This window comes from Equus przewalskii, chromosome 9 (genome assembly GCF_037783145.1).
Source record: "Equus przewalskii isolate Varuska chromosome 9, EquPr2, whole genome shotgun sequence".
Lineage (NCBI taxonomy): Eukaryota > Metazoa > Chordata > Mammalia > Perissodactyla > Equidae > Equus > Equus przewalskii.
The window spans coordinates 50,576,646-50,599,453 of NC_091839.1; the positions used below are offsets into that span (position 1 = coordinate 50,576,646).

The 22,808-nt window shown below is 38.8% G+C and overlaps 1 protein-coding gene and 1 long non-coding RNA gene across 5 annotated transcripts in view; one reads left to right on the plus strand and one right to left on the minus strand.

Moving 5' to 3' along the window:
* Positions 1-7,115: 7,115 nt before the first annotated feature.
* The window catches only part of MCHR2 (melanin concentrating hormone receptor 2), a 46,232-nt gene continuing 30,539 nt past the window's right edge, over positions 7,116-22,808 (minus strand). For all 4 annotated transcript variants that reach the window (XM_008516617.2, XM_070556728.1, XM_070556729.1 and 1 more), the window contains 4 exons: positions 18,654-18,863; positions 14,215-14,409; positions 11,917-12,036; positions 7,116-9,576 (listed from right to left, as the gene is read on the minus strand). In XM_008516617.2, coding sequence (XP_008514839.2) covers positions 9,261-9,576; positions 11,917-12,036; positions 14,215-14,409; positions 18,654-18,863 — 841 coding nt within the window. In that variant the 3' untranslated portion in view covers positions 7,116-9,260. The remainder of the gene's footprint in view (positions 9,577-11,916; positions 12,037-14,214; positions 14,410-18,653; positions 18,864-22,808) is intronic.
* On the plus strand, positions 12,128-15,302 carry LOC139073355 (uncharacterized). Its single transcript, XR_011521998.1, has 2 exons — positions 12,128-12,266; positions 15,075-15,302. It is a non-coding gene; the product is annotated as an uncharacterized lncRNA (long non-coding RNA).

The window sequence follows — 22,808 nt, forward strand, 5'->3', positions numbered from 1 at the left end:
ATTATAAGACATTGCTATGAACAATTATATGTCAAAAAGTGGGATAACCTAGAAGAAATGGATAAATTCCTAGAAGCATACAACCTACCAAGACTGATTCAAAAAGAAATAGAAAGCCTGAACAGACCAATGACAAGTAAGGAGATTGAATCAGTAATTAAAAAACCCCAACAAAGAAAAACCCAAAACCAGATGGCTTCATGGTGAATTCTACCAAACATTCAAAGAATTAGTATCAATCCTCTTTAAACTCTTCCAAAAAATAGAAGAGAAAGGAACACTTCCAAACTCGCTTTATGAAACCAGCATCACCCAGATACCAAAAAAAGATACCACAAGAAAATAAAACTATAGGCCAATATTTCTAATGAACTTAGATGCAAAAATCCTCAATAAAATGCTAACAAACTAGTCTAACAGCACATTAAAAGGATCGTATACCATGATCAAGTGGAATTTATCCTTGAGATGAAAGGATGGTTCAACATACAAGAAATAGATTAATGTGATATACTACAATAACAGAATGAAAGATAAAAACCACCTGATCATCACAATAGATGTGGAAAAAGCATTTGACAAAATTCAGCATCCATTCAAAATAAAAACTGTCAACAAAATAGGTATAGAAGGAACTTACCTCAACACAGTAAAGGCCATATATGAAAAGCCCACAGCTAACATCATACTCAATGGTGAAAAACTGAAAGCTTTTCCTCTAAGATTCAGTACAAGGCAAGGATGCCCACTCTCGCCACTTCTACTCAACACAGTACTGAAAGTCCTAGCCAGAGCAATTAGGCAAGAAAAATAAATAAAAGACAACCAAATTGGAAAGGAAGAAGTAAAATTATTCCTGTTTGCAGATGACAAGATCATATATGTAGAAAACCCTAAAGACTCAACAAAAACTGTTAGAACTAATAAATGAATTTGGTAAAGTTGTAGGATACATAATCAAATACAAAAATTAGTGGTGTTTCTATATAGTAACAACAAACTATCTGAAAAGAAAATTAATAAAACAATCCCATTTACAATACCAAGTAAAAGAATTAAATAGCAATAAACTTAACCAAAGAGGTGAAATGCTTGTACACTGAAAATTATAAAACATTGATGAAGGATATTAAAGAAAACACAGATAAGTAGAAACACTTTCTGTGTATATGCGTTGAAAATATTAATATGGTTAAAATGTCTGTACTACCCAAAGTGATCTATACATTCAATGCAAACCCTATCAAAATCCCAATGTCATTCTTTACAGAAATAGAAAAACAATCCTAAAATTCATATGTAAATACAAAGGACCCCAAATAGCCAAGGCAATCTTGAGCAAGAAGAACAAAGCTAGAGGCATTATACTTTCTGATTTCAAAATATATTAAAAAGCTAAAGTAACCAAAACAGTACTGTACTTGCATACAGGCAGACATATAGACTAATGGAATGAGTCTAAAGATCCCCTAAACAAATCCATGCATTATTATAGTCAACTGATTTTTGACAAGGGTGCCAAGGACACACAATGGAGAAAGGAGAATCTCTTCAATAAATAGTGTTGGAAAAACTAGATAGCCACATGTGGAAGAATGAAATTGGACTCTTTTCTCACGTCATATACAAAAATCAACTCAAAATGGATTGAAAACTTAAATGTAAGACCTGAAACTGTAAAACTACAAGAAGAAAACATAGGGAAAAATCTTCTTGATATTAGTCTTGACACTGATTTCATAGATCTGTAGGGGAGAAATAATATGCAGGCTGAAATATCCCTTTACCCTTCTAGGTTCTTCTGGCTGGTCTTAGAATTAAAGTGACATGAGACAGAATAAAGGAGAAAATCAGACAAATTTAATAGGGTGTATACATAGGAGAAACCCAGGAAAACTGGGTAACTCACCAAAATGGCTGAAGCCACCATCTTAAATACCATCTTCAGCTAAAGACAAAGGAGGATGTTGGGGGTAGTGGTTTAGGACCACAAAGAGGAGGAAGGAAATTCACATGGAGGTGGAAAAGCAAATATTTGGTAAACAAATGTTTGCAATGCCTTGCAAAGACAATGAAACATGGAGAGGACTTTGATCAAATGGGCCTTGCTAGGTTCCTCCCTGTGAACCACAACTAGTTCATATTATACCATAGTTATCTATGGTATTAGCTCCTTCCTGAAACAGGCCTTCTACCTTAAATTGTTTAGGCAATTGGGAAGCAGATCAGCGTTTCTTCCTGAGTCTTTTTTTCTTAAAAATAATTAAGCCTAAGAGACACATTTTGGAATAGCAAATTCTGTTCCCCCACAGATATGACACCAAAAACACATGCAACCAAAGCAAAAATAGACAAGTCAAATTGCATCAAACTCGAATGCTTCTGCACAGCAAATAAAACAATCAACAGGTTGAAGAAACAGCCTATAGATTGGGAGAAAATATTTTCAAATCATGTATCCGAGAAGGGGTTAACATCCAAAATATATAAGGAACTCAAACAACTCAATAGGAAGAAAACAAATAACCCAATTAAAAAATGGCCAAAGGATCTAAATAGACACTTCACCAAAAAAGATATACAAGTGGCCAACAGGTAGAGGAAAAGCTGCTCAACATCACCAGTCATCAAGGAAAAGAAAATCAAAATCACAATGAGATATCACCTCACACTTGTTAGAATAGCTATTATGAAAAAGACAAAAGGTAAGTGTTGGTGAGGAGTGGAGAAAAGGGAACCCTTGTACACTGTTGGTGGGAAGGTAAATTGGCACAGCTGTTATGGAAAAGAGTATAGTTCCTCAAAAGAGTAAAAATAGAACTGACGTTTGATCCAGCAATCCCACCTCTGAGTATATATCCAAAAGAAATGAAATCACTATGTCGAAGAGATATCTGCACTTCCATGTTCATTGCAGCATTATTCACAATAGCCAAGATATGGAAACAACCTAAATGTCCATCAATGGTTGAATGCATAAAGACAATGTGACATATACACATATATGTATATGTATCAATACACACCCCACAGTGGAATATTATTCGGCCTTTAAAAACAGGGAAATCCTGCCATTTGTGACAACTTGGATGAACCTGAAGCACATTATGCCAAGTGAAATAAGCCAGACACAGAAGGAAAAATACTGCATGATCTCACTTTTATGGACTCTAAAGTAGTCAAACTCGTAGAAACAATGAGTAGAATGGTGGTTGGCAGGGGATAGGAGAAGGGGAAAATGGGAAGATGTTGGTCAAAGAATACAAAGTTTCAGGTTGTAAGGTGAGTAGGTTCTGGAGACCTAATGTACAGCATTGTGATTATAGTTAACAACATTGTATATTTGAAGTTGGCTAAGAGGGTAAATCTTAAGAGTGCTGGTAACCACAGGCCCTCCAGGACTAATTTAACTAACTCCATCTTATCAACAGAGTAATTAACAGTGGTTTTTCGGGAACTGAGAGACAACTCCTTGTCCACTTCAGGCTGGTTAAGACCACTGACTCATCAACTGGGCCTGTGTGAATCACCGGTAGGTGACTGATGTCAAGGAGCTAAAAACTCCACCCTCAGATCATGGTAACACTGACACTTTGTGAACATGAGTCCAATGAAAAGCCATGAAGCTTGACTATGCTTACGAAGATGATCAGTTACCTCCCTTCTCCTTACCTCCAATCATCTGTCTCCAAACATCAGACCACCCTGCCCTTCATCCCATAAATTTTGCCCCAAGCCCTGGATTGAGGAGATAGATTTGAGAACATATACTTCCTGGCTTCTTGTAGATCGATCTCCAAATAAAGCTGTTTTCTCTTCTCAAAAGTTGATGCCATAATAATTGGCTTTTTTTTTTTTTTAAATGTGCATCAGGTAGGAGAACCCCATATTTGTGCAGTAACATTCTCACCACAATAAATAAATTAGTGGTAACTATGTAAGGTGATGGATGAGTTAATTAACTTGCCTGTGATGATCATTTCACAATGTCTACATATATCAAAACATCAAGTTGTTACACCTTAACTATATTCAATCCTATTTATAAATTATACTTCAACATAGCTGAAAAAAATCCTTCTTTTTCAAAACATAAACCAAAGAGAATCTGTATTTTAACAATATCCCCAAATGATATGCATGCACTGTAAAGTTTGAGAAGCATTGGCATCGTGCCTAAGATCATCAGACAGGGGTTTGAATCCTGGGTCGCCCCCTTGCTAGCTCTGTAAGCTTAGGCAGGTTACTTAACTCCAAGTTCTCAACTCCTCGGCTATAAAATGGTGACAATAGTAGTATGTAGTTCTGGAGGTTGGTGTAAGGATTATATGAGATTATGCTCAATGTCAGGCACACTGTATGCACTCAACAAATGGTAGCTAAACATATATAGCTTTATTGTCATTGCCTAGTTGGAAGCATTCTTTCCTCTCATCTGGACCATTGTGATAAATTCCTGCCTGCTTCTCCAGTCCTAGGCTCTTCCCATTTATCCCGTTATATACTCCACTGCCAGTTATTTCCAGTAGCAAAGATCTGATCGTGACATGGCTCTCCTCAAAAAAAACTTCAAGGCATCTCATTGCATTTATAAGTATCTCACTGCGTTTATAAACCAAGCTTCTTGGCATGAAATCCACAGCCTCCTACTCTGAGTGCAGCCTATTTGACAGAGAATGATATGGGGGAAACAGGGAAGGCCCGAGTCAGGAGCTTCAAATTTTGCCCTGGTTTTGACAATAAAAAGCTGGTTCACTTTGTTTACCCTCTTTGGGCTCCACTTTCCTCACCCATATGATTAAGCAGTTTGGTTAATAGTTTACCCAGGTCTTTTACACTTAGTAATTGATGAGGCTGGAACTTAAACCAAGTCTAATGACACACCAGGAATTCCAAAGCTTTCTATGCAATGTTGAAAACGGACAGGAACCTCATTCCTTATTTCTTATTCCTGGAAATAATTTTGTCAATTGTTTGGAACAAATCTATAGATAATGTTTTAGATAGCTATTATTAAGAAGTGCCTATTATTACTTAAATCTATTAGCAAAAGAAGGATATTCACCTTGAATGTTTTTAGAGAAATATCAAATGTATTCAGTTCTGTAAGTTAAGAAGAGCAACACATTTTGCTAAATGTGCTACAGAAACAGCTGTATTCTCAGTAAAATGATGTAATATTTTAGAAATGTTTTTTGCTTTTGATTAGGGGGTGACTTTATACTTTTAAATAAATTTCTGATAGAAGAGAATACCTTTGAATCAGTACCCCAGAATTATGTTCCCAATAATGGTGTGATGAAGCCCAAGATAGCTTTTAATGCTCAAGAACCTCAAAGCTTTACTTTCTGGATGCAATGTTAAGTTTTCCAGTTGTTAAGGCAGCAAGTACTTGTGGCTTTGTTGCTATAGAAATACAATTTATTTGAAAATTATTCACATTTTTATCAATCCTGTGCCTGAAAAAAAGTAAAACATTTTGTGAGATGTTTAATCAATTTTGATCCTTTTATGTGATTCACGGATGTGTTTGGATTTGGGCATTTGCTGATAGTGAGGGAATCACTGGGTGGAGAATTCTTTCACTGAGTGACAGAGATGAGTATATTTGATCTTAGAAGAAAATGCATCGAGGAATTGTCAATATTGTTTTTTTTCCCCTCAGTTTCATGATGTGCATTTTCCCACGTTAGTGTTTCTGAAATTAGGGTACATTTTACTATTAATGCGAATGTTTAATGTTATATTTTTCTTTCCCAAAGGCAATTATTGAATCAATGGTGCGTTTTACGATGAGTTGTGTTTTAGAATTGAGAAATCACTGGAGATTGTTCTCTGGTTCACTCGTAGATAGAGTTGATGTGCAGGAAACACAGGAGACATTGGATTTTCAGTTCTTGAGATTGGGTAATGCCTTGGGCATTTGAAAAAAAAAAATTCAGTGGAGCCACGTGTTAAATGATAAATTTACAAACACCAGAAATCAAGATACCAGTTTAGCACAGTCTTTTGAATGGACTATAGCCGTATCTGAGCCAATGGCTAAAAGAACAAATGAAACAATTTGATGCTATCCCTGTGGGGTGAAGGCACGAAGGAGTCATGGCTGTAGTCAAAGCTGTTTCTAACCTTAGGTGAGGGAGGAGGCTACCCGTACAGTGAAATAACATCTTGGTATAGAGAGATATCAACAAAAAAATAGGGATAGTAAAAGAAAATATTACTAATTTCTATATTTTGCTTTGGGCTCATTCCACAGAACTCTGTGAAGTGAATGGAAAATTAATCTCTGCCATGCTGACGAGTCCAAGCAAATTATGAAGAATCAGTTTTTTTAATTCTATAACTTTAAAAACATAATTATACAATCTTGATTTACTCACTAAACTCTCAAGAATGTGCTATAGCCATTAAGTGTCAAATTTAATTTTCTTACTAGTTGTTTTCCACTGCCCCACAACTGAGAGAAGTTCAATGGAAAGAACTCAGGCCTGTTTTCCAGCTGCCCACTAGGCGTGGATCTCTGGACACACACTGGACTGTGTTAAAAATAATTTGATCTGAGGTTCATTTTTCTCATCTGTAGCATTTGATAATTTCTAAAGTATCTTTCAGGTCCAAGATTCCATGATCCCTGTGATATCATAATCCACGGAAAGCAGTAATTTCTGGGATTTCAGGTGTAATACAAGTGCCTAGGAATCTGATGTGAGGAGTATCTTCAGACTATTAGCCATATTTAGGACACATTTTACTAATTCTTAAATCTTTATTCTTCAGGAGAAACTATATTAAGGAAATATGAAATATTTTACATAATAAAACCTTAAGAATAGAAGCTACCAGGGTCAGCCCAGTGGCTTAGTGGTTAAGTTCATGTGCTCCACTTTGGTGGCCCAGGATTCACCAGTTTGGATCCCGGGTGCAGACCTACACACCGCTCATCAAGGCTTGCTGTGGTGGCATCCCACATACAAACTAGAGGAAGATTGGCACAGATATTAGCTCAGGGACAATCTTCCCTAAGCAAAAAGAGGAAGATTTGCAGTGGATGTTAGCTCAGGGCCAATCTTCCTCACACACACACAAAAAGAATAGAAGCTACAGGCCAGAAGTAAATGAATATACAACCAATTTTTATTCATTGATTTATATCAATCAATCAAAATTTAAATGAGGCACCTAAAATTGAATAAGCATAGAGGAGAGAGACAGGATTATGATGAATTTATGATTTTACATAATCACTAATACTCAAGTATCAATTAGATATGTGAAACTGATCATTAACTTCTCTTGCAAGTAAACGTGTATCAGATCATGGGCAAAAAGACAAAACACAAGGAGAATCTCCATCAAACCACCTCTGCGAATCTGCATATATATATGCTTATGCATAGAAAAGCTATACAAAGGCACAAAAAATGAATTTAATAGTCACCCTTTTTATTTTGTATTTTGATTAGATGCTAAAGGTCTTTACAACTCTTAATAAATATAAATTAAAATAATTCACTGACCAATTTATATATTGGAAATATTTGAGGCCTATTGGAAATGCTATTAGAAAAAGTCTGTTGGCTTAAAACCATTTAAATCTTTAAAATCATAATATTTTCTCTATTAAAAAAGACAATGGAGGTAAATTCTTCCATTGCTCTTAAATTATCAAATGATAACATCTGTTTATGACCCATTGTGTCGGGTCCTCAGACGTCAGGGTTCCTCATTGAACCCTGACTGTTGCACCTTGGAGAAATGAGAATGAAGACCTGGGAAACTGTAGCCACGACCCAGCTTTTGATCAAAATGATAAAGAAGCATCCAGTCTCTGTGTGTAGCTGTCCAGAGCTCAGTTACAGAACTAAAATATCTCAGATGTGACCTGTCTCAGTTTGTAGTTCTCACATTGTTTACATGACCTCTCATCCAGATCTGCATTAGATATCAGCTTCTTCCAAAATGGTCTCTTTAAAGATCTAGAACCAAATACATCAGGTGAAAAGTCACGTGTCTTGACAATTGAGATATAAAAACGGAGATCAAGTTGTTAAAAAAGTTGGTCTCCATGACTCTTTTATATAAAGGGATGATTAAAAATCAGTTTCAGACGTCCATGGAGTAAGTAGTGTTATGTATTTCGATAAAGGAGGTGGGTTTACAGATTTTACTCACAAACAAAATAAGAATATTTACCTTTTTTGAGAATACAGGCTTTAAAATTTTTTTCTCTCTTTACTATATTGAAGTGCGTGATTTATACAAGTCAAAAGAGGAGAAGATAGATATAATGAACAACTATGAATTTTAGGGCAAATTCCTTTTTGTACCTTTGAACAAACATATACTGTAACCTAAACAGAATGTGTCTAAGTGTGTGTTTAACATCCTGTAGAATACTATCGTTAAAATGTGGATGCTGGTTTCCACAATTCATAGGCATGAGAACAAAGCTAAATATAAAAGAATATGCTTAAACCATCAACTCAATTCTTCCAGACTTTAGTTCTTTCCTTGTGGGGCTGTAGGAGAAACCAAAAAAAAAAAATCTCCAAATTATTGGCTCTCTCCAGTATGATAGGTACAGGTTGCCAAGGCATTGCAGTAAAATAACAGAAACAGACAGACCTGGATTTCAACCCAGCTCTTATGTAGCTGTGCAGTATTAGGCCAGCGCTTAACCTTTCTGAGCCTTAGTAAACCGAGGTAATAGTTACCTCGCAGCTTGTTACATGTAATCTTCCATGTTGCACGTGTTCAATACATGGTAACTATTATGCTAATGGAGGGAGCTGATTATTGAAGGCATTAGATTGGACCCTGTGAAATTGACATTTTTGAAGATAAAAAACGGCCAAATTTCAGATCTCGTTGTGAAGTGGTCCCCTCTTGGGAACCTCAAGGGCATGAGGCCTCAGTGGAGACTGCAAAATCAGATTCCTTGGTGACTTTTCAGTTGATGATCATGGATGGCCATTTTTATCAGTGACTAGTCTATAACATGCTGAAATGACATCCACAAGCACGGAGTTTGAGTGTCTTAGACTATCCCACTCCATCTCAGTATAGATAAGTATTTTGCATTTTACTAAAGTTAACATATTAAACTCGTTGCATGTCAATGGTTATACTTCTGTTCCATGCTACTATGGATCACAAGTACAAAGAATGGGCACAAGTACATCACTTCACCTGTCCTTTCTAGTAATGCCAATAACATAGGCAAGCCTGTCTAGACTTTTGATGATCCATGTACTCTCCTAGAAGCTTGATTTCAAGGTGTTCTCCATGTTGTTGATTTCCTTCTCAGTCACTCTTTTCTGCACTTGAGGCAGGCGTTTCCGGAAATTTCCACTCAGAAGGATGTAGAGAAAAGGGTTAATGCTGCTGCTGGCATAGCTGAGACAGATGGAGAGGTAATAGCCCACATAGAAAGCCAGTGTGGGCTGCTCCATCTGCAAGTTCACCAGCTGGATCACGTGATAGGGGGCAGCACTCAAGATAAAGACTGCTACCAGCACCAGCACCATCTTTGTCAGCTTCATCACTCTCTGCCTTGGAACACTGGGATTGTAACTACAAAAGAAACAAGAGGGCGACAGAAAGTAAACAACCATAGAAATTATGGGGCCATTATCTCCTATAACCTTTTCATAATGACTATGCTTTGGACTATAAAGCTCATTTTTATTCCTACTTATTCAGGGCATTGTGAAAAGATTCTTTTTCATTCCTGTTAAAAACTTCCCAAAGCTGGAACACTCTGAGAAACAAAATAAGTGATATAGTATTGAATTAAAATCCAAAATATCAAAGAAATATACATGAGTCTATGCTCTTATAGATAAATGATGCATAAAGGGGAGAGAAGAGACATACCTTCTTTACAGAAGAATTCCAAATAAAATATGTAGATACTCCCTTTTCTAGGAGACGAATCTTAATTCCCACCCGCCCCTTGCCCCCTTGAAGGTGGGCTATGCTTAGGGACTTGCTTCCAAAGAATAGTGTAGAGAAAGGGATAAACAGTAACTTTACAGTGGAGAAACCTGCCAAAGACTACCGTAACCAAGTGATCATGGTTAACATCAGCAGAGATGTCATGTAGCTATCATGTGCCTCCTGATATGTTGTGATGAGAAGAGCTGATTTTTTCCAAAAACACATAACCGCAGTCTAATTCTGATACCAAACCCAGATCAGACAAACCCAGATCGGGGCGACATTCTACAGGATACCTGACCAGGACTCCTCAAGACTATCAAGGACATGAAAAACAAGGAAAGACTGAGAAACTGTCACAGACCAGAGGAGACTGGGGAGACATGACAACTAAATGCAATGTGGTGCTCTGGATTGAATTCTGGGACAGACGGAGTATTTTAATGGAACAACTGAAATCTAATAAAAGGGTAGAGTTTACTTCATAATAATGTACCAATGCCCTTTTCTTTGTTTTGGTAAATACATCATAGTAAGGTAAGATAATGGGAAAACTGGGTAAGGAGTATATGGAGGCTCTCTGTACTATTTATGCAGCTTTTCCGCAAATTTAAAATTATTATAAAATAAAAAATATTTTAAAATCCCCCAATTTTAGCATGTTATGTCATATCTAGACATTTAATAGAAATTTCCCTGGGACATGGTTGAAGCAGATGAGCGAGCCTGGGGAATGATAGGAAAAAAAGTACAGCAGCTGAAAATCATTCTAAGATAATGATTCCTCCACAGTTTATCAGAGTAGGCACCATAATTCCTCTAACTTCTTGTATTTTGAGGGACAGCTGGACAGTACGAGTTTTGTTTCATATGCTCTTAGTATTTCTGAGGGAAGTGTTGGGAGCAAAGTGATCTGATTTGGAGAACTGTTTTAAAAGGGCTCAAGCACCCACCCTCTCCAGCTGTCGGTGTCTTGATATTCCATATAATTCCATTTCAACTTTCTCACCAACTCAGCTCCCTGTGATACATTTAGAAGCGTATTTTTTTCTAGAACTGTGGCTGCTTCCCTTTCCCATTCAAAATAGACCACCCTTTAAGAATGTAATATTTCCAAAGAATTTCAAGAAGCTAAGTGAGAAAAAATGTCATGGGCCGAGAGACCACCTAAACCTTTGGTACCAGGGTAGCCACAAACTTTGACTAATGATGGTTAAATTGTTCACACATTCTTTTTTTAAAAATCTTCACAGTGTTATGTATGGTGTGTGGTGAAACCAAGCAATTATGTCTTTCCAAAAGAAATACAATAATCTATTGTAAAGACAAATTTTAATAAACATTTTTTAACCCAACATGTTATATTATCACTGACTTACTCATTTGAACAACTTCGTAATACAACTTCAAGTAAAAAATAATTTAGATTTATTTATTCAGTTTTAGAGACAAGTTTAAGGGTCTTTCCTAAGTTTACTGTCTTTAGGTAAGTCTTTGTTTTAATTAGTTCTAATTAACTTGTCCTAAAGTATTCAAATATTAATGAGATCCTGCTCCTCTAAATTAAAAAAAATTAAAACACAAAAATTAAAAGGTCATACACAACACCTGGGATATTTACAAATGTGCATAGCTGTGCAAAATGTATAAATAAAATATTTAAATAAGATTGTTATTGTTGATGACAAATATAAAATTCTTCTGCAAATAGAATCTTGAGTTCTGTTTATATTTTTAATGATGATTTAATGATGATGAAACAATTACATCACTGACTTCAACATTTATCACTGAAGATCCTCAAATAGCTGCTTCAGAACATGTCTTATTTTCAGAAACCGCCTTATACAGACATTACTGCCCATATATCTAAGTGTGGGATGTTTCAAGTTATTGTTGCTTCATTTTCTATTGTAGACGTCTTAGGATCTCTGAATTGTTCTTTTAACAAACAAAGCAAAAGAAAACACTTACCATCTGGCATCCTTATTCTGCTGATACATCTCCCAAGTATAGCATAAAATTAAAATGTAGCACACCAAAATCAAGGGCAAAGGGAAAAAAAAAGTTGTTATCGTCAAATAAAGTGTATACCTGTAAACGGAGAGAGAAGACATGACTGTTGCGTTCACATTGCTAGAAACTGGCTTTTACAGTTAATGAGTGATGCTTTTCTGATTTTTCAGAGCCCAGGATAAAAGTACTTGGAAAAAGTTAAGGATCTTTGGGTGCTGTCACTGGGGAAGTCCTGCTCTTCGTGGGTTCACTGACGAGGATGCTTGTCGCTTCTCTAGCCAAGCCCAACACTGCTGAGTACTCAACAGGTGAGGATACTTATTATTATCACTATCTTTAGTGTTATTAACAACAACAGGCAACAGCAGGTAACATTTATTATCTAGCAGGCACCGTTCTCAGTGCTTCACATATTTTAACCCATTGAATCTCAGCAGTCTCATGAGTACAATGCCATTAGCATCCTTACGTTACAGAAGAAGAAACTAAGGCACAGAGGGGTTAAGTGGCTTCCCCAAGGTTGTCCAGCTAGTAAGTGGCAGAGATGAGATTTGAACTCAGACAGACAGTCGAGCTGCACAGCCCACACTTGTAACCAAGACTCCAGACAGCCTGTCAAAGGGCCTGTTGTAAAATCAGCCAGTCTTTTCCTCAGTGCTCCTCCGGGGGGATTTCTCAGGTGAGCCAACTCCATTTCTGCACAGATGCCAGGTGTCCTCCTTCCTGGCAGAACCCCGGCATCAGTGAAAGAAGTCAGCCCAGACTTCGTGGGTATGGACAGAGCAGCAGAGAGAGAGCATCTGGGACGAGAGCGACCCTGAACGCAGCACAGTAGTTCCAGTCCCAGTTTACAGTAAGGACTTAATTCTAGGAAGAACAGCAGAGGCCAAAACCTCAGAATATCGCTTATGATAAGCAACCAAAACCAGCGGAAGCAGCTGTCAGTGCAAAATACTTAATCTTTGTTTCTTTGACCCAGGCCAAAGTCATACAGTCCTATAGTGAGCCTCAGGTTGTGTTCTTTTAGACAGGTTGGGGCCCTATCAGTCTCCCAGCCTCCAGTGATTAAGTACCATTTCACCTTTAAATTGGCTGATGGCTTTTGTCTGTAAGTGCAGCCAGTGCTGGTGGGAGGAGTAAGAAATAAACAATCAATCCTATCGATGTTGCACTCCTCTGGAGAGTTTTGTTACTCGATTCGTGGCCTTGCAGGGCCTCTGCCTCCATCCCTCTTGGGTTGTGTCTATATAATGCAGAAATGACTCATCTAATTGACAAGTGGTACACAGGAAAAAGGAATGTGCCAGATCGACTTGCCGTAACGTGTGCAAAAATCACCTAGCACAGTACCTGGCCCTTAGTAGGTGATCAAAAAATTTTAGTCATAGACTCCAATGCTATGTTAAAAATCTAAGAAAATTTTTGACTTAATTTTTCAAGTTAAAATGTAAGGAGTGCCTGTGTTGGTTGCTGTATTAGTTTCTAGGGCTGCTGTAACCAATTACCACAAACTGGGGGGCTTCAAACAACAGAAATGTATTGTCTCACGGTTCTGGAAGCCAGAAGCTGAAATCAAGGTGTTGGCAGAGTTGGTTCCTTTTGGGAGTTTTGAGGGAGAATGTGCTCCACACCTCTCTCCTAGCCACTGGTGATTTCTAGCAATCCTTGGTGTTCCTTGGTTTGTGGACACATCACTCCAATCTCTGTCTTCACATGCCTTCTCCTCTCTTTGTCTCTTCAAATCTCCTTCTCCTCATCAGGAGCCAATCATTGGATTTAGGGCCTACCCTAATCTAGTATGACCTCAACTTAATTTGATTATATCTGCAAAGACCCTATTTCTCCATAAGGTCACATTCACAGGTACCAAGTGTTAGGTTAACATATCTTCTAGGGGACACAATTCAACCAAACTCCAGTTGCATATGGATAAGGTTGGAGTCTGGGGAACTCCTAGACCCTTTTGGAAATTCTGCCCCTCCTGTGTCTGGCTGCCACGGATCTTTAAAATACATATTTAAATATATTTGTGTCCACTGGGGTTACATGATTAAACTCAAAATCCTTCTCTAAAGGTGACCCTCTCCTTAAAATCAAACTATCAACTTGATTGTGGAAAGCAGAAAGCTAAGCAGGGAGCCTGGCCCGAAGAGGATCCCCGAGGACACTCTGCACGGCTGCTCATGTGTTGACAAGGAGGATGAAGCACTTCACAACTTAATTCAACTCTATTTTTCTTATGTTTTAAGAACCTACCAGAGTACATCGTCAGGGGATGTTAAATCAAAAGCACAACTCTCGACGCCGTCTTTAAATTTGATGACCTTTGAGTAGACCCAGACAGGCAACGCCAGAATAAAGGAAGCTGCCCAAAGGCCCAAATTGATGCGGATGGTCTTGCACCTCGTTCTCCAACTTGTCAGTCGAAATGGTTGGACGAGAGCCAAGTACCTGCAAAGCCAGTTAAGAAGGATTTGGGAACAATCAATAAAAGCACTGAGCTCCAAGGATGAAAGGTTCATGACAAGAGTAAATTATTAGTATTATTATCCTCCCTGAAGCACACCTCTATCAGGGTAAAAGAAAGTTCTATTTTTTAAGAGCTGGCTGGTACCTGTAGAGAAAACAACTCTTGACCTTGCAGGTCTGAATAAACCACTCACTGAAATAGCTGTCACTCCACGAACACACTGATAATGGCACAATTCTGCTAGGCAGACTCATTCTTTACAAAGGCGCTTCCCTTGTAGATGAGGCTCTGGAAAACCTGGTCTCTGAACAGGGATTTCCTCCAGGAGGAAGAGGCCCTCGGTAAGTCCCAGTAGGATTTACTGACGTGGAGGCAGGAAGGAGGAAAGTGCACTGGCTGGTAGGAGAATCCCCCAGAAGGATGAGGTGGAGGCCCATGGGACAGACATTTCGCTCAGATGCCTTTGCTGGAGGGTCCCCGGACTCTTGGAGTTTCAGTTCTCAGAATCACAGTGAAGATAGACAAACATGATTCTTACAGACAATGCAAAGTCCTTGGGGAACTTAGGCTGGAGGCCGGAGGGGGGATATGGGCTAATTTCATGGGGAAGAGTTTTTCTTTTTTCACATCTTTTTTTCCATTTTAGATCCCGGAAGAAAAAAGGATAATCATTAATCAAACTCGAAATCCTGACATACCAAATATATTTTGTCCTCTGGCAAATCCAAGAAGAATTTTTCAGAGCCAACTGAAAGCTAAAGCATGAAAAAGAGAGCTCAAATTTAGAGGGAAGGGTATTTGAGAAAACATTTTTGCCAGGGGTGGGGGTGGTGGAAGGTGGTATTCGTAGAAATTAAATAAATGTAAAATATGGTTTTGATGGTCATTTCATTTTCTCCAAGCTTTTGTAGAGCTACTTAATGAAGATTTACAAAATGAAAAACTCCCTGTCCTCTTTCAGTTTTGCACAAGAGGCAGGATGTTTTGCCATCAGCTAAGGGATCCCTCAGCTTGTAGGGAGAGATTGTGGCCCAGGGTGCCTCAGCACCCCTCCTTCTGCACATGCACCTGCATTACCTGCTCTAAGGAGAGAAGGCCCCCTGCCCGCCCTGCTGGTGAAGGGGATGAGGTAGTGATTGTACAGCAGGCCAGGCATCATCTGTCTGGGAATAAAGGATGATGAGTAATAGCATTGATCCATTAGGGAATTTTCTCTAATCATATTCTCCCCAGCTAAAATCCCTTCAATGGCTTTCCAACATCTTTCAGGTAAAACTTAAACTTTTATCATGACCCACAAGGTCTTTCTCCACCTGGCCCTGCCTGCAACTTGGGCCGAAGCATGTGCCAGTCTCTCTGGCCTTCCTTCAAGTTCTTTCCCCTTTCAGAGCCAGGCACATGCTATTCTACCTGCCTGGCAGGATCTGTCTCTGCTTCCTCCTGCTCTTCCTTCAAGTCCCCATTTAACTGTCTCCCTCTCTGTGAAGCCTCCCCTGACCACTTGCTCTATACAAGGGCCCATGCCTAAATGTGGGTCATTGGAGGACTCTACTTTTCCTTCTTAGTATGTATCACTGTGTGGAAATACACATTTACCCATGTGACTCTTCACTAAATGTCTGTCTACGCCTCTGGAATGGAAGCCTCATGAGGGCAGGAGCCTTTCTTATGAGTTTAATGCTACTGTATCTCCTGTGTCTGGCACAGTCCCTGGCCTATGGTCCATGCTCAATAAATATTTGTTGAATGAATGAATTGAATGAATGAATGAATAGGGAGTTTTGGATCCTACTTTCTGACTTTTGATGTTGTAGAGAATTTATTTACAAAAGTAACCACTAATAAAAGTCTTAGGTAGCTTTCATCTGGAGGCAAAAATTTTTAATATTTTGGAATTTTACAAATTACTTTTGTATTGCTTTGGAGGTCAGAACTCACAATATTCTACACACTTGCAGTTATTTATTAATCCGAGAAAGGAAAATGAAAGAGTTATGGGAAACACTTGAAATTTATGATCCATTAAATTGACAATTAAAATGACTTAAATGTATAAACAATAAGGCATACTTATGGCACTAACATTTGGTTATGGACTTACACAGAAAACTCCATTTCTGTTTTACAAAATGGCAGATTTGGTTGAATTTTTACGAATTGCCAGGGAGGAAAAGTTTCAGTTTTATAGAGTCTTCATTTGTTTCTGGCCACGTGATCCTCTAGAGTGAGGAAAGGGAGAAGCAAAGGTCCTGAGTGTCCTAAGTAAAAGCTTAGCCTACCGCGTCCATCAGATTAAAACAAACAGATGCTATTCAGATGTACAAGACACACACGCACTCACACATACACTCAGAAAAAACCTGTGATCGTCAGAAAATATATACAGTTGGTCTGTTCCAAGGCAGACAATGTCCATCCCCTTATTTACAGTGAGAAGTTTACAGAAGAGGTAAAATTTCCCCTCTTTAAAAAAAAGCCAATACTCTCCTGCTTTCAGGGTACAGGATATGGAGAAGCTTTTATTATGTCTGAGAATGGGATTGTGATTTTTGGCAAAGCCTGTACTTTGGGTTGCTTTTCTGCAGTGGACCTGCGCTGTGCAGGGCCCTCCCCCAGTGTTGGAACCCTGGCAAGCTGACCAGCCTTTACTCAAGACACAGTCTGCGTTGGCTGGCATCAGCGGAACTAACCAGACCTGCACAGTGCAATGGTTAAAAAATGTGATGTTAATTATAAACTGAAAAGCACACTCTATGTTTCGAGAATTCTTTTGCAGGAAAGCAGCAGGATATAAAAAATGCATTAAACATATGCATCATTATTCATGTCTGAATAGTAATAGTCCAGTGAGTGATTTATATGAACCTTGCTATTCCTTTGTTTATTCATCTGAAGAATCACTCATCACTTCCCCACCCCAAAGGCCACTAGGAAGAGTAAAAGAGGCAGAGCTCAGGAAGAAGTCCGGGGTGGACCTGGGGAAATTTAACACAGCCCTCGAGACTAACATTCATTCATTCATTCATCAATATTTTTTGAGCACCCTTGTGCCAGGCGCTGTTACACAGACACTTGGGATGTATTGGTGATCAAAGACCCTGGCTTTGTGTAATTTACGTTTGAAGGATAGAGGAACCTAGAAAATAAACAACACACACATCCACACACAAAGTTAATTAAACTATGTAATATATATGAAGCAAGGGAGAAAGAAAAAGATTAGAGCAAGGGAGACCAAGTGTGCCGTGTTGGGGTGGGACGAAGGAGGTGAGTGGAGATTTGAAGTGAGTTGTTCTCTGAGACAGCATATTACTGTTGTGCATATTACTACTGTCTTTAGGGCTTGTTTCTGTTTGGGGAATGCTGCCATGACTGGTGTTGAGGTCCTGGCGTCTGGCTGATGCAGGGCACATACCGGCTTGCATGCTTCTTAAAGAGGCCAGACAGTGAGGTAGTTGCCAGCTACCTGCCATCTCTAGAGTTGGACAGCCTAGGTCTGAACTGGGGTCCACCACTCACTGGTTCATAAGTACTCATCCTCACCCTCACCCTCACCTCCTCGAATAACATTGGCTTACATGGTTGGTGAATATGGCTATGGCACATTCCAGGACAGAGTCTAATAAATTTCTAATGATGTAAAATGGCAGCATTTGCACTAACCAATCACAACGATGCGTGTAAAAGATGGTCTTCCTAGTACTGGGACATCTCTTCCTACCTGTAGAGGAGCCCATATCTACTCCACTGATTCCTCGAGCTGCTGGGTAATAATAAGAGTGTGTGAGACAGTGAACATACCAGAAGCAGCCCTGGACAGGGTGTGAGGAGACCTACTTCACTTCTCAGCTCTGCCACTGGCTCTCTATGTGCCTTCAGCAAATTCTCTCACCTCTCAGGGTTTCAGCTTCCTTATTGCAAGAATGACAGGGGGCATTCATTCTCGTCCCAATATCTCAAGATTTTATGATCTTTTTTTCATGCAAATAAAACTGAAGTCAAAAAGAATGATTAGAAAAAAGGAGAATTTAGTGTTTTAAGTTTTCCATTAAATAAAATAGACCTCTGTGAAGGTTGGAAAAATATTAAGTAATCAGTCCTACAATGAAACAAGCAAAGGAAGAAGAGATTTGCTATTACAAACCAATACTGATGTTGCTTAAATTGGGGTGACCTTGGGTAACCTCTGAATTATGTTAGGATATTTCATCGTCTCTTCACTTACCTGTCCACACTCATTACAGTCATGATGGCACTGCAGGCAAACTGGTTGCAGGTGTCCAGTGATGTGATGATTGTGCAGAGAGGCCCCCCAAACACCCATTCTCCTCCTCGGGCCCACTGGTGAATAAGAAAAGGCATTCCAATGATGTGGACCAGATCAGCCACAGCCAGGTTGCAAATATAAATGTCAGGAATTGTTTTTTTCCTGGACCTGAAAGGAATGGAGGGAAACCGAGGATTGACATTGAAAGGACGCACCTTCTTCAATTTATGCCATCTGTTACACATTTTTTTTTATTGAGTTAATGATAGGTTACAATCTTGTGAAATTTCACTTGTACGTTAATGTTTGTCACTCCTGTTGTAGGTGCACCACTTCACCCTTTGTGTTACACATTTTTAATCGCCACAATTAATTTTGCAAGTTAAAGGAAAACCTACACAAATGCACATTCAAATGCCTAGTCTTGTGTATAATTAAACATTTTGAACAATTTATCTGATAACTAACTGTGGTGTTTTAGAAATATGTCCACAGTTCTTTGATATTGCTTTTAAAAAGTGGAGCCTAATTCCCTCCCTTTGAGTGTGGGTCGAACTTAGCAACCCAGTTTTAATGAAGAGATGTGGTGGAATTGACAGTGTGATATTCGAAATTCAGATGTAATGGCATGGTGGCGTTTTCTCCTCTCTCTCAGATCACTTTGTCTGGGGGGAGCCAGCTGCCATCTTGTGAGGATGCTCAAGCAACACTATGGAGAGAGCCATCTGGAGAGGAACACAACAACATGCCAGGTATGTGAGTGAGCTACCTTTCAGTAGATGCTCCAGCCCCAGCCAAACCTTTAGATAGTCATCTAAAGGCAGATAGCTTGACTGAAACTTTGTGAGATACCCTGAGCCAGAACCAACCAGCTAAGCTGCTCCTGGATTCTTGACCCTCAAAACTATGTAAGGTAATAAATGATTGTTGTTTTAAGCCCCTAAGTTTTGGGGTAATTTCTACATAGCAACAAATTACACCAACTCTAAGCTCACTCAGGCAAAAGGCTTAGTCTTTACTTATCCCTAGCGTAAAAAACAGCTGAACAGGGAAAATAAATGGTTTTCATTGTGCAATGCATTTTTCCCTACCAAAGCTGTAAGTTCAAATCCTAACTGAGGCCATTGTTTAAAAAATTTCAACCATTACTTTGAAATATTCCAATAAAATCTAACCCAACAGCAAAGACTATTAATTAAGATCCTGAACCCCAGACAGCGTGAAGAAGAAATCTGAGATGAGTAAACTGGGAGAGGGCATTGGGAAGGATCTCTTGGCCCTGCCAGGGGAAGTGAATTAGATACTATCTAGATGTGGCACTCTCCTTTGTAGGCAAAAGAATTTTCTGAGAGCAGAAACTTAAATTTAAAATTCAGTTGGTGCCCTATCTTCAAGGAGTTGGGACATTCAATAATAAACAGGAATCATCTTTACTGGGAGACGGTATTCATTAATTCAACAAACATTTTATTGAGCACCAATTACACGTCAGGCATAATATTGTGTTCTGGTGCCACAGTACTAAACAACCCCAAAACCCTAACATCAAGGAGACATGTATAAATAAACAAGCACATTATAACGTGATGAGAGAAAACTAAAGCAAGCACAAGGAACACATAAAAGGGGCCTCTACCCTCTCCCGTGGGGACAGTCAAGGCAGATTTCTTGGCAGAAGTGGCATCTGAACTGAGGACGAATAGAATTTAAAGAGCACACAAGAATTAGCCATAAGATTATGCCACAATTGCTAGTTCACTCTCGATCCAGGGCTATTGCTCAGTGGTTTGGAAGCTAGTGTGTGTCTTTATAACACATGGGCTTCAAATTCTACAGCCTGTGAACTTTATATCTAAGCTATCAAATTCTTGTGTGAGACATCAGTCCGGGCAAGGATATTTTAGCTAGGCCCTGGCAACACACACCCTGTGGGGAAGTTACTGCCATTGAATCTGTAGGGGAGGAAGACAATTTCCTCTACCCACTCTAGGTCCATCTGGCTGGGCTACAAATTAAATTGACATGACACAGAATAATAGGAGAAAATCAAACGAAACTTTATAACATGTAAACATGAGAGACACTCAGGAAAACTGAGTGACTCACCAAAATGGCAGAGGCTCTCATCTTAAATACCATCTTCAGCTAAAGACAAAGGAGGATGTTGAGGGTAGTGGTTTGGGGCTTCAAAGGGGAGGAAGTCAATTCACATGGAAATGGAAAAGCAAAGGTTTAGTAGACAGAACTTTGATAAGGATGGGCTTAGCAAGGACCCTCACAGTTTACCAATACCCAGAGTTATCTATGGTGATGGCCTGTCCTGGGGATGGGCCTTTTACCTTAAATTCTTTTAGAAAGTTAGGGGGAAGGTCAAAGTTTCTTTAAGTCTTTCGTTCTTAAAAATAATTGAGCCAAAGACATATATTTTGAGGTGGCCAATTCTGATCCCCCACTAATCCTTACATAGCCACCACACTGCGGGCATTGTTGATGCCACTGATAAAGCAAGTTGGTTCCTTGTCCCCAGAAGGTTGGTGACTCATCTCAGAAAAGACCAAGAGGAGAAGATAATTGAGGAAAAGATCATGTCAACCAAAAGAGCCACCAAGTGACTCCTTGGTCTCTCATCCTCTGTTCTCTCCAGGCCATTGAGAGTGGGAGATGGAGAGGGGACAAGGTTGAAGAACAGCCACTAGAGATCAGAAAGAAGGAGTTCCACACTAAAAAAACAAAAACAAAAGCAAAAACACAACAAAAAACCCCCATAAATCTTAGCCTATAAATAGATGTTATTTCCATTTGAATTGGAATATAAACCATAAGTGGTTGCTTAGGTCCTAATTGAAGCCATTAGATTCATGGCCCTGACAGGCACCCATCATTTACCGATAATGAATTATGGTAATTCCATTGTTGAGGACAGTGCAGGCCATTAACTGGCAATTAAAAATAATTAAATAGAAGTTTCTAGATGATATTTGGTATAGCAAAAGAGATTCTGAAGCCAATGATGTATTTATCTGGGCATAAGGTACTCGGGCAATAAAAATAACACAATTTTTATTATTGTTTTCTTTACTGAAAGTGACAGCATAGAAATTAAAAATAATTAAACAGAAATTGTAAAATTGCTAACTATACAACCTCCATTCTTTTATTAGGTCTAATTTATCTCCAGATTTCCTGTTGCCAGACTTCATTAGATTTCTGTCTCTCATAACTCAAACAACTAAAATAAAAAATGTAGATTAGTGGTCATTTCAGCTAACATGTTTTCCATATGGTTAACATAGCCAAATCAAATGCTCACTAATTTGAAGAATGATAAAATAAATATGGTATTCTACAATACCATACAATAAATGATATAGTTGTTACAAATCACAGTTTGCAAGAATATTTAATAAAATGGGAAAAATTCTTAAGTAAAAAAGTCCCAACGATGTATGTGGCATGACCTCAACTTTATTTAAAGGTTTGTTTAAAAATATGCTGGAACTGCAATAAAAAAATAAATTAAAAAAAATGCTGGAATAATATGTTAAGTGATCACAAAGATTACCTATTTGGTAATAGTGGTATGACTGATTTTTACTTTATTCTTTATTTTTTATGTTTAAAAAAATTCTGTTAAAAACATGTTTACTTTATGCAATTGGAAATAACAATATATGCTATAGATTAAATAAAACTAACAAAACATATAACCACACATTCAGGAGTCTGCTTTGCTGATCAGCTCACTCTCAAATCCATTTCATACCCTTCACCAGCTTTGTTCCTAGGTCTCCTTGCCAACTGGCTTTTGCTTAGTTTTGGTCCATAGGAAGCACTATTAGAGGGAAATTGGAGGAAAGGAGGAGAGGAGAGGCCAGGGTATTTCCTTCCCATCTCTGCTATTGGCAGTGGCCATATCCCTTCCATGGCTCTACCTTCCTCTTGCAGGAAGGGGAGCATTCCATGTTCCCCGATCCCTCTGTGGCTATAGCTTCCAGCAGGCAGCCCAATCTCTTGGGGTTGTAAAACCACCTCCTTTTCTCCATCCAGCTCAGGGCCAGGACAAGGGTGGTGGTGGTTTGGGGTGGGGCATGGTGGTAGGATGCTGTAGTAGCT